Source organism: Lagenorhynchus albirostris, chromosome 7 (genome assembly GCF_949774975.1).
Source record: "Lagenorhynchus albirostris chromosome 7, mLagAlb1.1, whole genome shotgun sequence".
Lineage (NCBI taxonomy): Eukaryota > Metazoa > Chordata > Mammalia > Artiodactyla > Delphinidae > Lagenorhynchus > Lagenorhynchus albirostris.
The window spans coordinates 50,171,089-50,184,896 of record NC_083101.1 but is presented as its reverse complement, the minus strand read 5'-3'; the positions used below and the strand labels follow the sequence as shown (position 1 = coordinate 50,184,896).

Below are 13,808 nucleotides of genomic sequence, written 5' to 3'. Positions count from 1 at the left end.
TACACTGTGGTAGTGAAAAGGACCCCCAGCTCCCTGAGACCATGCTTCCAAAATCCCAAGCCCAACTTTCAAACCCCCGGTATCCCATACAGTCTTTCTCAGCTGTTCAGAAACCCAAAATGTGCTGTTCCACCCCACCCCCACAAGTGGTAAAGACAGAGAGAGAAATGGATAGCAGGGCGCTTTGTTATTCTTTTATCTTCGAAATTTACAGAAAGGGGAGAGAGAGGAAGAAGCTCTGCTTCGTGAGCGTTCTGTCCCTGCGGTGGCTCTGAGCTGCACCAGCAGCCCAAGTACAGATTTATGTATCTCCAAGGATAAGCAACTTCTTATCTTCATGCCTTTTAATTTTCTAGGTAACAGTAGCAATTCCATTCTTCTGAAACATTACCAGTAGCTGTTCAGCCAGTTTATGCTTTTCTTGTGTGTGTGTGTGTGTGTGTGTGTGTGTGTGTGTGTGTGTATCTATGTAAATAAAACTTCTCTACGTGTCTCTAGAATGCCCTACTTACTTAATAATTTCTACTTGGATATTGAATCATTCTGCATGTCTAAAAGGAATATTTACTCCAGTTCTCTGGTTCCCTGGCACAGGAGAGAGGGAGGAAAAGAAAGCTAAAAGAGCGGTGCAAATCCAGACTGCTTTCTTTTCTCCTCACAAGTGGTGCTTTTCAAAGCGTTTGGCGTCCCTGCTGTATGGATGTGTCACTGAGAGATGACAACAGGATTTGCTGGCAATGTGGGCCACTATTGTATCTGCCTTACGTAACCACGTGGAGTGATGGCAATGGGTGAGCAGCCTGGGATGTAGGCAGTGGTCTGGTTGCCTAACCTCCAGGGGCCATGAAGACCACTCAGGTCCTCCAGAGGATGTGGATCCAGGCTGTTAAAAAGTTGGGGAGATTGAAAGTCCATGTGAGTCCCTCTATAAGCTCTGCCCCTTTTCTTTCCTGACCTTTCTTTTGTGGGAAGTTGGGTGGGGGGAGCCTTCTCACAGTGGTTCCTTTTTCCTTTGCTTTATTTGTGCTTCTGGCAGCTTTCAGTAACAAATTGTGAGATGCAGATTGTAGTCATTGGTGGGTTTTTAAAATACTTGTATTATTTTTAGCAGACGTATGCAAAACTGATAGCCTCTTATGGGGTTTCTGAATCAAAGGCTACTGTTTTCCATGTGTTGGGAATCTGCAAGCGCGGTGTTGCTTCCTGGGGGTAACTTAATAGTTTGCCTATTAGATGTTTGTTTGTATTTGGGTAATTGTAATTTCTTGTTTGGGGAAAAAACTTTTTGCTTCCTTATCCTGCAGAAATGTATATTCTTATTCTTTTTAAAAATACTCTTATATCTCAGATTCTAAATGATAGAAAAAAAGCTTTTCCCTTGTTCTTTTTTTCCTTTTATAGTTTGAACATCTGTAGCACTATAACATGTGTAAGTGTTTACTTTTATGGTGGGTGGGATTTTTATCAAACATGTACCTTATGGGCAGATGTTGATCAATCTTTAGCTTTGGCTCTGACCCTCCATCACTGGGAAGCAACAATTTGTAGACAAAAAGCTTGAAGATTTCCTGTTGGGGCAGTGAAGACTTTTGGTGTTTGCCTTCTGGTTGGTTTTTAACACGTTTCCATATTCTTTATGTAAAATATGGGATTTACCTGTTTGGCCAAGATTTTTCAAAGGAAAGAACTTTATAACAACTAGAGAATATTTTTTAAAAGATCGAATAACTGTTTGTGTTTGTCCCTTTCTCATTCTGCATGTAAATACCTTACTGCTAACACAGTGTTTTATTTATGGTAAAAAAAAAAAAATTGGCCCCCTTTTATGTTCCTGTGTTGTCTAGGAATGAGTCATTACAATTTTGTGGGGGTGATTATTCACACTACTTACAGGAAAAGTGAAAGTGATGCGGGGAAGCGGAGGTCCTCCTGCTGCTGGAATGTTGACTCTTGGGGTGAAAAGGAGACTTGGCATCTTCTGCAGCCTGCGGCTCCCTCAGAGCTAGCCTCTCCTCCACCTCGCCTGCCTTCATGCATCTCTCAAATTAACTGCTACGATCCCCACCCTGCCCTCCTCCAGTACAAACGTTCACACTTTCTTCTGCTCTTTGGCTTTGCAAAGTCTGTACTGCATTAACAAATATTTGGTATGAGGTCCTTGGGCCAGGAATCATTGAGTACCCTTTGTTCACTCATGAACCCGCCCCACTTTCCCCTCTGCTTTTTGTTTTGTTTTTTTGGGAGGGCGGGGGCACGCGGACCTCTCACTGTTGTGGCCTCTCCCGTTGCGGAGCACAGGCTCCGGACGCGCAGGCTCAGCGGCCATGGCTCACGGGCCCAGCCGCTCCGCGGCATGTGGGATCTTCCCGGACCAGGGCACGAACCTGCGTCCCCTGCATCGGCAGGCGGGCTCTCAACCACTGCGCCACCACGGAAGCCCTCCCCTCTGCTTTTTAACTTACAAAATGTTCGGTACATATCAGAGAATTACGTGTCTAAATCATAAAGCATAATTATAAAATATACCCATGAGCCCATCACACATACCCATGAACCCTCCACCAGAATGGACCCAAGGTCCCTTCTCACTCCTCTGCCTCACCCCAGGTCACGTACACATACATACACACAAACATCTCTAAACAAAAGATTGGTTTTGTTTGGGTTTTTTTCATTGTAATAGAAAACGCATAACATAAAACTTATCGTTTTAGTCATTCTTAAGTGTACAAGGCTATATTAAGAATATTCACATTTTTATGAAAGTGTTTGCTCTTTGAATTATATAAAACTGATAGCACACTCTCTAAATTCTTCTGGGATGTTTTTCACTCCATATTATGTTTGAGATGCATCTGTGTTGTAGATGTGTGGCTCTAGTTTATTTTCACTGCAGTATAACATTGCATTTTAATAGTATATCACAATTTATTTGTCACTTTTGCTCTTGAGAGACCGTTTGGGTTGTCTCCAGGTTTGGGCTGTTCAAACATTGCTGCTGTGAATACTCTCTATGTGGATCTATGTGCACATATTGGCACATTGTTCTCGGGCCCCTGCGCAGGAGAGGAATCACTGCGTTGTGAATACGCGTACCTTTACTCTGATATATGTGTGCTTGTAAAGCTCTCCAAAGGCTAAGCAGCTCCCTGCCGGCATTCATGCAGTCTAAATATTGACAGCCATTCTCTGATCTCTGCACAGCCCAGCACAGGTTGGGTGGGGCCCAAGCCCGTTGGCCCAGTTCGAAAGGCCTGATCTCAGCTGTCAGCTGGGTTGCTGCATGCCAGTAGGCTGTCCCCGGCCATGTACCCGGAGCTGATTTTCTGGGGAATATGTGTGATTGTGTGGGGTGTCTGTGTTTCTGGAAAGATAGTATATAGTTGAGGCAGACTTTCAGTGATTGGCTTTTCGGGGCACACCTGTGGTTGGTAAGCTCTACATGGGCTTTGGCTGTTTTTTTTTACCAGTGTAGTCCAGGTGCCACAAACCACATGCTTGGCACATAATGGATACTCAGTAAATATCTTTGAGTGAGTGAATAAGTGAATGAATGAATTAATGAATAAAGGGTTTTCTCTGAGACTTTGTAAAAAATCACAGCTTTGTGGGCTAAATACAGCATGGTGTACTTTTAATTCTCAAAGGCACTATTAAAATTTATTTTACTCTAATTTCCTCACCTTTAAAATTAAGATTTAAAATTTATCACTTAATATATTCTTTTAATATTATATTTAAGTAGTCAGTGGTTTGTGTCACAACCCATTAACCCTAGGTAAGAAGAAGTCTCTTATAATCTGAGCAGTTTCATGACAAGTTGGTGAAGTCTTTGGCACCTGGCAAGGTCTGATTGATTAAAAATTTGATTCAGTCCTGTTGGCATGGTAGTGGTAAGGGATTCATCCTTTCTCTGCCAAATCGAATTTAAATTACTACTGCAGGCAGCACAGGAATGCTTAAAGACAGTATAATCTTATTAAGGAAGAACAGTGAATTTCAAAAGCCAGGTGCTTGGACAACATTTTGAAAATAAATTTTGTAGTAATGCATTTATTTTGCTAAATGATAAAAAATTTTAAATCCAAAATTTTTAATGGAGAGTTTGCTGTTTTTATTTTTGACATTTATTCTAAAAGCACTGAACTCATAAAAATATTCTCTGCCATACCACAACTCCTGGGGAGATTTAATATTTTTTGGTATTTACTCTTCCAGTCTTTTCCCTGTATGCTTATAATAATAAATATATCAGGGAAATAAAAAACAGAAACAAACTGATGTTTTGTGTCTTGATTTTTCCCCTCAATAGACATTTAAGTATAGATATGTATATATGTAACCAATCTGTTGTTGGACATTTCACTGATTATCTATTAAAAATTATAAGCAGCTGTAAACAAATTTATATGTATATCTTTGTGCACTTGTGCAAATATTTCTGTAGAATAAATTCCTAGAAGTGGAATTGATTGATCAAACGGTATGTAGATTTTACATTTTGAGACATATTAATAATTTGCCCCCTAGAGGGTTTATACCAATTTATATTCCCACTGCTTCTACCAACAGCAGGCAGACCTGAAAATATAAAACGAATTCTCGGGTTTCCCTGGTGGCGCAGTGGTTGAGAGTCCACATGCCGATGCAGGGGACGCGGGTTCATGCCCCGGTCCGGGAGCGGCTGGGCCCGTGAGCCATGGCTGCTGGGCCTGTGCGTCCGGAGCCTGTGCTCCGTAACGGGAGAGGCCACAACAGTGAGAGGCCTGCGTACAGCAAAAAAAAACAAAACAAAAAAACCAACGAATTCTCTCTTTCTAATTGAAAACACAGGCATCATAAAGAAAAAACTTTAAAAATGGACAGAAGTTAAATGAGTATTTCAGTGACTATGTATTTCATTGTGTTGATTCATTTAATCTAAATATCACTCTCTTTTTGGACATTGTGCTCCCCTCCACCCTATAGCACTGCCCAGTCCTAGGGGTCATTGTCATGGTACTGGTTCTTTTCTGATGACTTTTAAATACATTTTTGGGGCAGGGTACTGTGTGCTGTTTTTCTTAATATACGGGAGTATAGCTATATTCAAAGAGGAGTTGGCAACTGTATTTATTTTACCACAACTTACAGAGTAATGCACTTTGTTGAAATTTGTCAGCTTTAAGGTATAGTGAAGAGCAGAGAAGAAACTTGGAAAACATACATGCTAGTAAGGTCACTTCCGGGTGATAGTGGATTGGTTGTACAAAAGCCACTTTGAAAACCGAAGGTGCCAAGAAGTTAGGAGGTATTCTCTGGAAATGGAAAGAGATGCTCAGTTCTGATAGCTGGGTTTCTGCTTACTATTTCCCTTTAAGAAAAAATCCTTTTTTTGTTGTTTTAAATTTACTTATTTATGTATTTTTTTAAGTCACAATTTTTTTAAAAAATTAATTTATTTATTTTATTTATTTATTTTTGGCCGTGTTGGGTCCTTGCGGCTGCCCGTGGTCCTTCTCTAGTTGTGGAGAGCGGGGGCCACTCCCCATTGTGGTGCGCAGGCTTCTCATTGCGGTGGCCTCTCTTGTGGTGGAGCACGGGCTCCAGGCTTGTGGGCCTCAGCAGCCGTGGCACCCGGGCCCAGCTGCTCCGCGGCACGCGGGATCCTCCCCGACCAGGGCCCGAACCCGCGACCCCTGCATTGGCAGGCGGACTCCCAACCACTGCACTACCAGGAAAGCCCTATTTATGTTTTGTTTTGTTTTGTTTTGTTTTGTTTTTTTTGGCTGAGTTGGGTCTTCATATGGGCTTTCTCTAGTTGCGGTGAGCGGGGCCACTCTTTGTTGCGGTGCGCGGGCGTCTCATTATGGTGGCTTCTATTGTTGCGGAGCACAGGTTCTAGGCGCGCGGGCTCAGTAGTTGTAGTTCGCGGGCTCTGGAGCGCAGGCTCAGTAGCTGTGGCGCACGGGCTTAGTTGCTCCATAGCATGTGGGATCTTCCCCGACCAGGGATTGAACCCGTGTCCCCTGCATCGGCAGGCGAACTCTCAACCGCTGCACCACCAGGGAAGCCCTGAATTCTATTTTTAAATCTCTCAAGAGTTCTTGGAGCCAGATGGTATTAACCAGGAAAATGTCCCTAAAGTGAGTACATAGAGGAAGGAGGGAACTAAAAGACTATAAATTCCTCTCAATTTGAGTAATCAGTTATAGCTACTCAAGAGTGGCTGGCTCATCTTTCTTCTCTACATACAAACAAAATTGCCTTTTCCTAATCCCGTTCTATCAAAGGATAAATTATCTGCTCCAATATATCAGTTATTAGAATTGCCTTTTGTGCTAAACGTCTTCCCCCCCCCCCCAAGCCTAAGAGTTTGTTAACTGGGTAAAACAGGGGCACATTATCTGGACATGTTTTGATTCTTTTCTCTGTCATTAGTAGCAGTGCAGGAATGGCACAGTTGATTTTTTTTAAATTTTAATGTAAAGGAAATAGTTTTTCTTAAATTATTTGTATATAATAAGTACAGTAAGGCTTTTTATTCATATAATTAGATTCCTTTCCTTTGTGTCCTTATGTTTTAGATATTCTCTGTTTAAAAAAAATGTAGCGGGATCTACTTGTTTTTAGTCCATCTTGACCATCTGTCTTTATATTTATTGTGATTACTCTTCTATATTCTTCTATATTCATTTCTGCAGTCACAGTTTGTTTTGTATTTGCCCTGCTTTTTCTAAATTTCCCATATTGTCTCTTCTGCCTGCTTTTGGATTGACTTTTGTTTTGCTTTGTTTTCATTTTATTTTCCTCTCTGCTATCTTGGAACTTATATATGCCAGAAAATTTAACATGTGGGCTTTACCCAGTGAAATTCAAAATTAATCTACAGTTGAATAATTAAATCATGTTTAAGTCTTCTGGATTTACATGCTATGTTGCCCAGTGTTCTACTTCTGTCTTATTTGTTTAACTCTCACAAATCATACGTTATTATATTGATTAGTTGCATACAGCCAATACATGTCCAGGCTTACATTCCTTCTTGCGTCTTAGGTCTTCCTGCTGGGATTATTCCTTTCTTAAATTTATCCTTTGGAAGTTCTTTTATTGCTTGTGATAACCTTTCCCAATTTTTGTTTTAAAAAAATATGTCTTTCTGCCCCTAAATCAACAGATACTGTTTTAAAGATACTCTTCTACCGAGTTCAGCCTTTCATTATTGCTGTTTCAAAGTCGGCTCTTATTCTCTTTGCTCTTTTGTAACCTCTTCTACCTATATGCTCTCATCTCTGTATCTTTTTCTACAGTAAGATTACCATGAATTTCAAAGTGGTTTTCTTTCTTTTTGAATTTACCCTGCTTGTGATGTATAAGCCTTCTTGAACCTGAAAAATCATCAAGTCCTGAAGAGCTGTTGTGACTTTGAGTATTGCATCTCTCCCACACTCTCTTATCATCTCCTTCAGGAAATCTTAGAAACATTGTACGACTTTCTCACTCTTAATTTCTTTCAGGTGTCCCACTTTTTTAATGCTTTGTGCTGTATTCTGGGTAATTTCTTCACATCTTTCTTCTAATTCATTATTGCCTTCAACCATGTGTCATATGTGGTTTAATCCATTTTTTAAATTTAATACATTATTGACTGGGGGATTTTTGCAGAAACTAACTCCTGTGGCCATAATATGTCTCCCGTCAAAAATGTGTTAATTTTATTATATTTTTGTATTTCTAGAATTTTTTCTTTAGATTTGCTTGGTCATTTTTTTAAAAAATAAATTTATTTATTTATTTTTGGCTGTGTTGGGTCTTCATTGCTGCATGCAGACTTTCTCTAGTTGTGGCGAGTAGGGGCTACTGTTCGTTGCGGTGTGCGGGCTTCTCATTGTGGTGGCTTCTCTTGTTGTGGAGCATGGGCTCTAGGTGCGCGGGCTTCAGTAGTTGTGGCACACGGGCTTAGTTGCTCCATGGCATGTGGGATCTTCCCATACCAGGGCTGGAACCCGTATCCCCTGCATTGGCAGGCGGATGCTTAACCACTGCGCCACCAGGGAAGTCCGGCTTGGTTATTTTTGATGTTCTCTTGTGCTTTCATTATACTTTTAATTTCCCCTTTTAACTTCTTATGATAAACAAACATATGAAATATTATACATCCTTTTTTTGGTCTGTGGTTATATTTCCAATATTTATAGTCTTTGATTCTGCAGTTTTTTGTTTCTTTTAACTCTCACTTGCTTTGTGTGTGTGTTTAAATTGTGAACTCATGTTCCTCAAATGCTTATCGGAGGGATTCTCTGAAGCCTGTGTTTTAATGTGTTTCTAGGGGGGAATTTCATTCTTCTCCATGTACCTGGGTGGTGCTACCAATGCAGTACCACTTTGAGTGTGAGGGTTTGGGAGGGGGGAGGGTGTGGTCACATCTGTAATATGAATTTCAGCCTCAAACCTGAGTGAGTACAGGTCTATTGATACAGGAATTCTCCATGGAGATATTTTTAGTTATTTCCACTCTACCCAGAGCCAAGAATAAGGTAGGCAGGCGACTGTCCCTGCTGTCTCCATTGCCTGATAGTGTTTTTGCCCCAAATACATTCACTCTGATCTGATCTCCACCCTGTTTGGATCCTACAGTTTCTCTTTTCCCGGACTCCTGTTGAAATGCCTGCTTCAGTGCTGCCTTATTTCTCTGGCTTTGAGCTTTCTTGGCATTTCTTGCCTTTAAGGATTTCCCCTCAAAGGCAGCCTGCATTTAATGAATTATTATTATTGAATGATGTCCACTGTTTTCAGGTTTGTCTAGACATCTATTTTTTTTTATTTTTTTATTTTTTATATTTTTGCGGTACTCGGGCCTCTCACTGTTGTGGCCTCTCCCGTTGCGGAGCACAGGCTCCGGACGCGCAGGCTCAGCGGCCATGGCTCACAGGCCCAGCCGCTCCGCGGCATGTGGGATCCTCCCGGACTGGGGCACGAACCCGTGTCCCCAGCATCGGCAGGCGGACTCTCAACCACTGTGCCACCAGGGAAGCCCTAGACATCTATTTTAGAATACTGTCAGAAACTGAAGCCCAGTGGTCTTTATGCTGGCATCATCATCTTTCACACCCACAATACTGGTGGAGAAAAGGCCAAGGGGTCCCACAGATTACACAATTTGGCAGTCTCTGTGATAAGGCCAAGGATTCCTTTAGACATAAAAATCCATAAAACTTGAGTTCCCTGGTGGTGCAGTGGTTAGGACTCAGCACTTTCACTGGCATGGCCCCCGGTTCGATCCCTGGTCAGGGAACTAAGATCCCACAAGCTGCACAGCGTGGGCATCCCCCCGCCCGCCCCCACACACAAAAATGCATGAAACTTGCCTAGGAGGTCACCTTTGACTGGAGGAAGGGAGATTTTTTTTTTTTTTTAAGGAATGAAAGTATATCTGTTTGCAGCTCTAGATAAGGGCTTTTATCATGACAGTGTTTTGGAGTGGTGATAGTAAAAAAGCTCAACACTTAGTATTCTAGTCGTTCTTTTTTTTTTTCTTTTTGCCATGCTGCACGGCATGTGGGATCTTAGCTCCCTGAGGAGTGATCGAACCCGTGGTCCCTGCATTTGATGTGCAGAGTCTTAACCACTGGACTGCCAGAGAAGTCCCTAATATTTCATTCTTTTTAGGGTACATCTCTCCCTATGTTTTTCTCTAATTTTCTAGTATTGTTAAGTTTGCCATTTCATTCAAGGAGAGTATATTTGAAAATATAATAGGTAGTATAATGTTCCTAAAAAATACCCACTCTTTGGTGTATAGAATGTGTGAGCTGGCCTTTCTATGGAGACATTTTGAATTATAGTTTTATTTCTAACATTGAAATGTTTGTGTTTTTAATCAAATTGGTTTTGATTTTTCTAAAACAGGCCCCAGGCATGGAGGAGTTGATATGGGAACAATACACTGTGACCCTACAGAAGGTGAGTACTACACATGTCATATCTGCTACAGTCTGTTCTTGAGTTTACAGATCATGGATCTTTTTTTTTAATTGAAGTATAGTTGATTTACAATGTTTCAGGTATACAGCAAAGTGATTCATTAAACACACACACACACACACACACACACACACACACACACAAACACTTTTTCAGATTCCTTTCCATTATAGGTTACTACAAGATATTGAATATAGTTCCCTGTGCTGTTCAGTAGGACCTTTATCTGTTTTATATATAGTTGTGTGTATCTGTTAATTCCAAATTCTTAATTTATCCCTCCCTCCCCTTTTCCCTTTGGTAACCATAAGTTTATTTTCTATGTCTGTGTATCTGTTTCAAGTTTGTAAATAAGTTCATTTGTATCATTTTTAGATTCCACATATAAGTGGTATCATATGATATTTGTCTTTCTCTGTCTGACTTACTTCATTTAGTGTGATAATCTCTAGGTCCATCCATGTAGCTGCAAATGGCATTATTTCATTCTTTTTTATGGCTGAGTAATATTCCATTGTATATGTATACCACAACAGATCATGGATCTTATTTATTTTTACACAAACACAGTTATTGCATTAACAAGGATTTGCATGTTGTTATTTTTTTGGCTAAGGTCTGTATAGTATAGAAAATTATAGAGGTTAATTAATGTATTGAGGTTAATTAATGTATTCACCTGTCTCCAGATAGAATAGTTTATGATAAAAGAGGGGAAAGGAAGGGAGGAATGGAAATAATCTGCTCCGTTTAAGGACGTTGAGGTAGCTTCTACAACTTTTGTAATTTTAATTATAGCATTTGTAACTTATTCCCTCAGTGAGTTTTAAGTCCAAACTGAAAAAACGTTTTTTTTAATTTAAAAAAAATGTTTTTTGGCTGTGCCGCACACATGAGGGGTCTTAGTTCCCTGACCAGGGAATGAACCCGTGCCCCTGCAGTGGAAGCTTGGAGTCCTAACCACTGGACCGCCGGGGAGTTCCCCAGACTAATTTTAAAATGTTAGTTTAGCACTCAGGAGACATGGGTTGTAGTCTTTGTCTCACTCCTGATTATATTAATAGGTTCCGAATTAATCAGATTTTAAACAACAGCCCCCTCCCCACAGTGGGGTTGAAAGTAGAAATAAGATCACATGGAAGTGTATTTTACTTAATTTTTAAAGGTATTTCACAGGTATTGCCCCTCTTGATTAAATTAATTAGGTAATACAAAGAGCTTCTAGTACTTGGAATCCAGCACATAATCACTGCTTAATAAATGTTAGCTCTGTTCCTTTTTATTCTGACAGCAGAGTTTGAGGTGCGCATGATAGGTGCTAGCCCCACTCGAAACAAGCGCAGCACCAAGAGTTTGTAAGTGACTTGCGTGCGGTTGAGTCAAGCTAGACATGCACTCGTGATCCCAAAGGCTTATTCCATCAAGCTGCCTTGGTCAGCATCTAACTTTTCCTGGGCCCTGCATGGCTCTTTCTCCACTCTGAGTCTCTCCAGTCTCTGTCACCTTTTAGATGGATTGTAAGTTCCTCAAAGGGAGAGTTTTCCTTTGACCATCACAACCATGAACTTCAACCCTTGACTTCAGTGCAAATTTGGTTCTTGAATAAATGTGTATTAAATCGATCCAGGTAGAAAAACACAGATTGGTGCTCAAGTGCTGAAACTTCTGGAGCAGTAATCATGATTTCTTCAGTTGAGAGGCTTCCCCCTTTAGGTCTTATTTTTCACCTCTTGTCATCTTCTGACTCTTCTGTCTGCCCTTCCACCACATACCATTTGAGTTTGGACCCCGAACTGGCAAAGGTGAGAAACATTTTTGGCCTGGTATAGAGGATGGAGCTCTCCCTGTGTAAAACCAGGTACCAGGGGATAGCACTGCCAAATTCAAAGCCGTGTGATTAATGAACAACAAGCCAGCTTGTCTGTGTTGCTGTTTGTTATTGATTGCCACAGTGGGCCCCACGTGGGAACTTATCTTGAGGTGAGGGTTCTTTCATTCTCTGAGAAGATTTTTACGTAATGAAACCTGTATTTAGTGTGATAGTCACATACATGCCCCTGTGATCTGGATGAAATCCGGGAGTTTAGCTTTTTTAAACACCGAAATGAGTTGGGATTCTCTATTATTTGGGTTCACTGTGATACATTTCTCTATTAATCTTGAATCTAATTAATCTGTATTTCCATCTTATATGCATGTAGAAAAGAATTTAATGCTTTGCTCTCTCATGAGATCTCAAAACTAAGTTCATCTTTGGATTTTATCTTTAAAATCCATTTCCTTCTTTTTGACCCTATATGAAAGTGAAACCACTAGCTCCCCTAACTTGGAAGTTAAAGGTATTCTTTAAAAATATGGTTTTAGCATAGATTCAGTTGTGACCAGCCCATCTGGCTCAGGCCTGGATATGAGAACAGGTATGATTGGTGAATCCAATAACACATCCTTATTTGGACAGAAGATGTAATTTCCCATCCCCTGCCAGCTTCTAGTGATAACTCCAGTCTGTGCTATCAATCTTGTCCAGCTTTCACAAGGCTGTTTCTTTTAGATAAGGAATTTCCCTTTATAAACCTGTCAGCTAACCATGATGACGCTGTACTCTGTTTCTCACTTGTTTCTCTAAGCCTTCTGTTCCTGAGCTGTCTCCGGTTATTGGTTTGACCTTTATTTTATCGAATGCTTGTAATAAATCCTGAAAACCACCTATAGAAGGATTTTATTTTAATTTTTCTCTTAACCCCAATGAACAGGATTCCAAGAGAGGATTTGGAATTGCAGTGTCCGGAGGCAGAGACAACCCACACTTTGAAAATGGGGAGACATCAATCGTCATTTCTGACGTGCTCCCGGGTGGGCCCGCCGATGGGCTGCTTCAGTGAGTGTCCTTACTCCCTGCCCCCAACCCCTGCCAGCCCACTGGTTGGCCCTAGACAGGGGGCTTTGAGTGGTGTGCACTTTTAAAATTCAAAAAGAAAAGAAAATTTTATATATGTATATTGAAAAGTCTTCAGGCAGTAATGGAGACCATAACGCACCATGTTTTAACAATCCCCAAACCTTTGGGAATATCCAGACTTTGAATAGAGGTAAGCAATAATTTCCACAGGAAGATGGTTATAACTATCTATCGTAACTATCATTCCTGGGTTTAGGAATCATTTATGAACATCGAGTGTAAAATTGGCATGCTCTTTTTTTCCCCTAATGCCTACCCACACTGTCTATATTTATTTTCATTTTTATTCGTTAAGAATGAGGATAGTCTGCTTAATGATTATCTAATTTGTAAGAGGGATGTAGAAATTGGAGAAATTTACCAGATGAAAACCCAAGTTTTCCAACTGCCAGGCTTCTGGTCTGAAGAGCAAATGCCATTGGAAAAGGTGCATGTCTGAGTCCCCTTAGGATAATTTCTCAGGGCAGAATCTAAAGTTAATTACACAGCTGCCTTGGCCACATGGCTCCAAAATTTAGCTTCTGTTGGCATTTCATCTCCATGGTCCTCTCCAAGTTAGTATTCTTTCATACAGAGAGCATGGTAGAATGTTTACATGATTTTTTTTTGATGAGACAAAGTAAGAGTTAGGGTTCTGTGACCTCAAAATTTCTTTAAGAATCTGAGGCGAGCTCTTGATTTCATCCCCTCCAAAACACAAGTGAATATCAACCTCCTTTGGGGAGATCTGTAGACTTGCTGAAGCGCACCGTTTACCATGGGTAAGGAGGCCCTGACACACAAGTTCCACTTGTGCTCAAACCTTGCTGCTATCCAGTGCCTCCTGGAGGGACGTGGGTTTGGGTCCTTCTCCCCAGGTGGTTTCCAGGAGACAGTGTCCACAGTG

At 40.9% G+C, this 13,808-nt stretch overlaps 1 protein-coding gene across 4 annotated transcripts in view; it reads left to right on the top strand.

The window, feature by feature from the left end:
* TJP2 (tight junction protein 2) overlaps nucleotides 1-13,808 on the top strand; it is a 143,777-nt gene that overhangs the window by 90,044 nt on the left and 39,925 nt on the right. For all 4 annotated transcript variants that reach the window (XM_060155003.1, XM_060155005.1, XM_060155004.1 and 1 more), the window contains 2 exons: nucleotides 9,889-9,942; nucleotides 12,717-12,841. In XM_060155003.1, coding sequence (XP_060010986.1) covers nucleotides 9,898-9,942; nucleotides 12,717-12,841 — 170 coding nt within the window. In that variant the 5' untranslated portion in view covers nucleotides 9,889-9,897. The remainder of the gene's footprint in view (nucleotides 1-9,888; nucleotides 9,943-12,716; nucleotides 12,842-13,808) is intronic.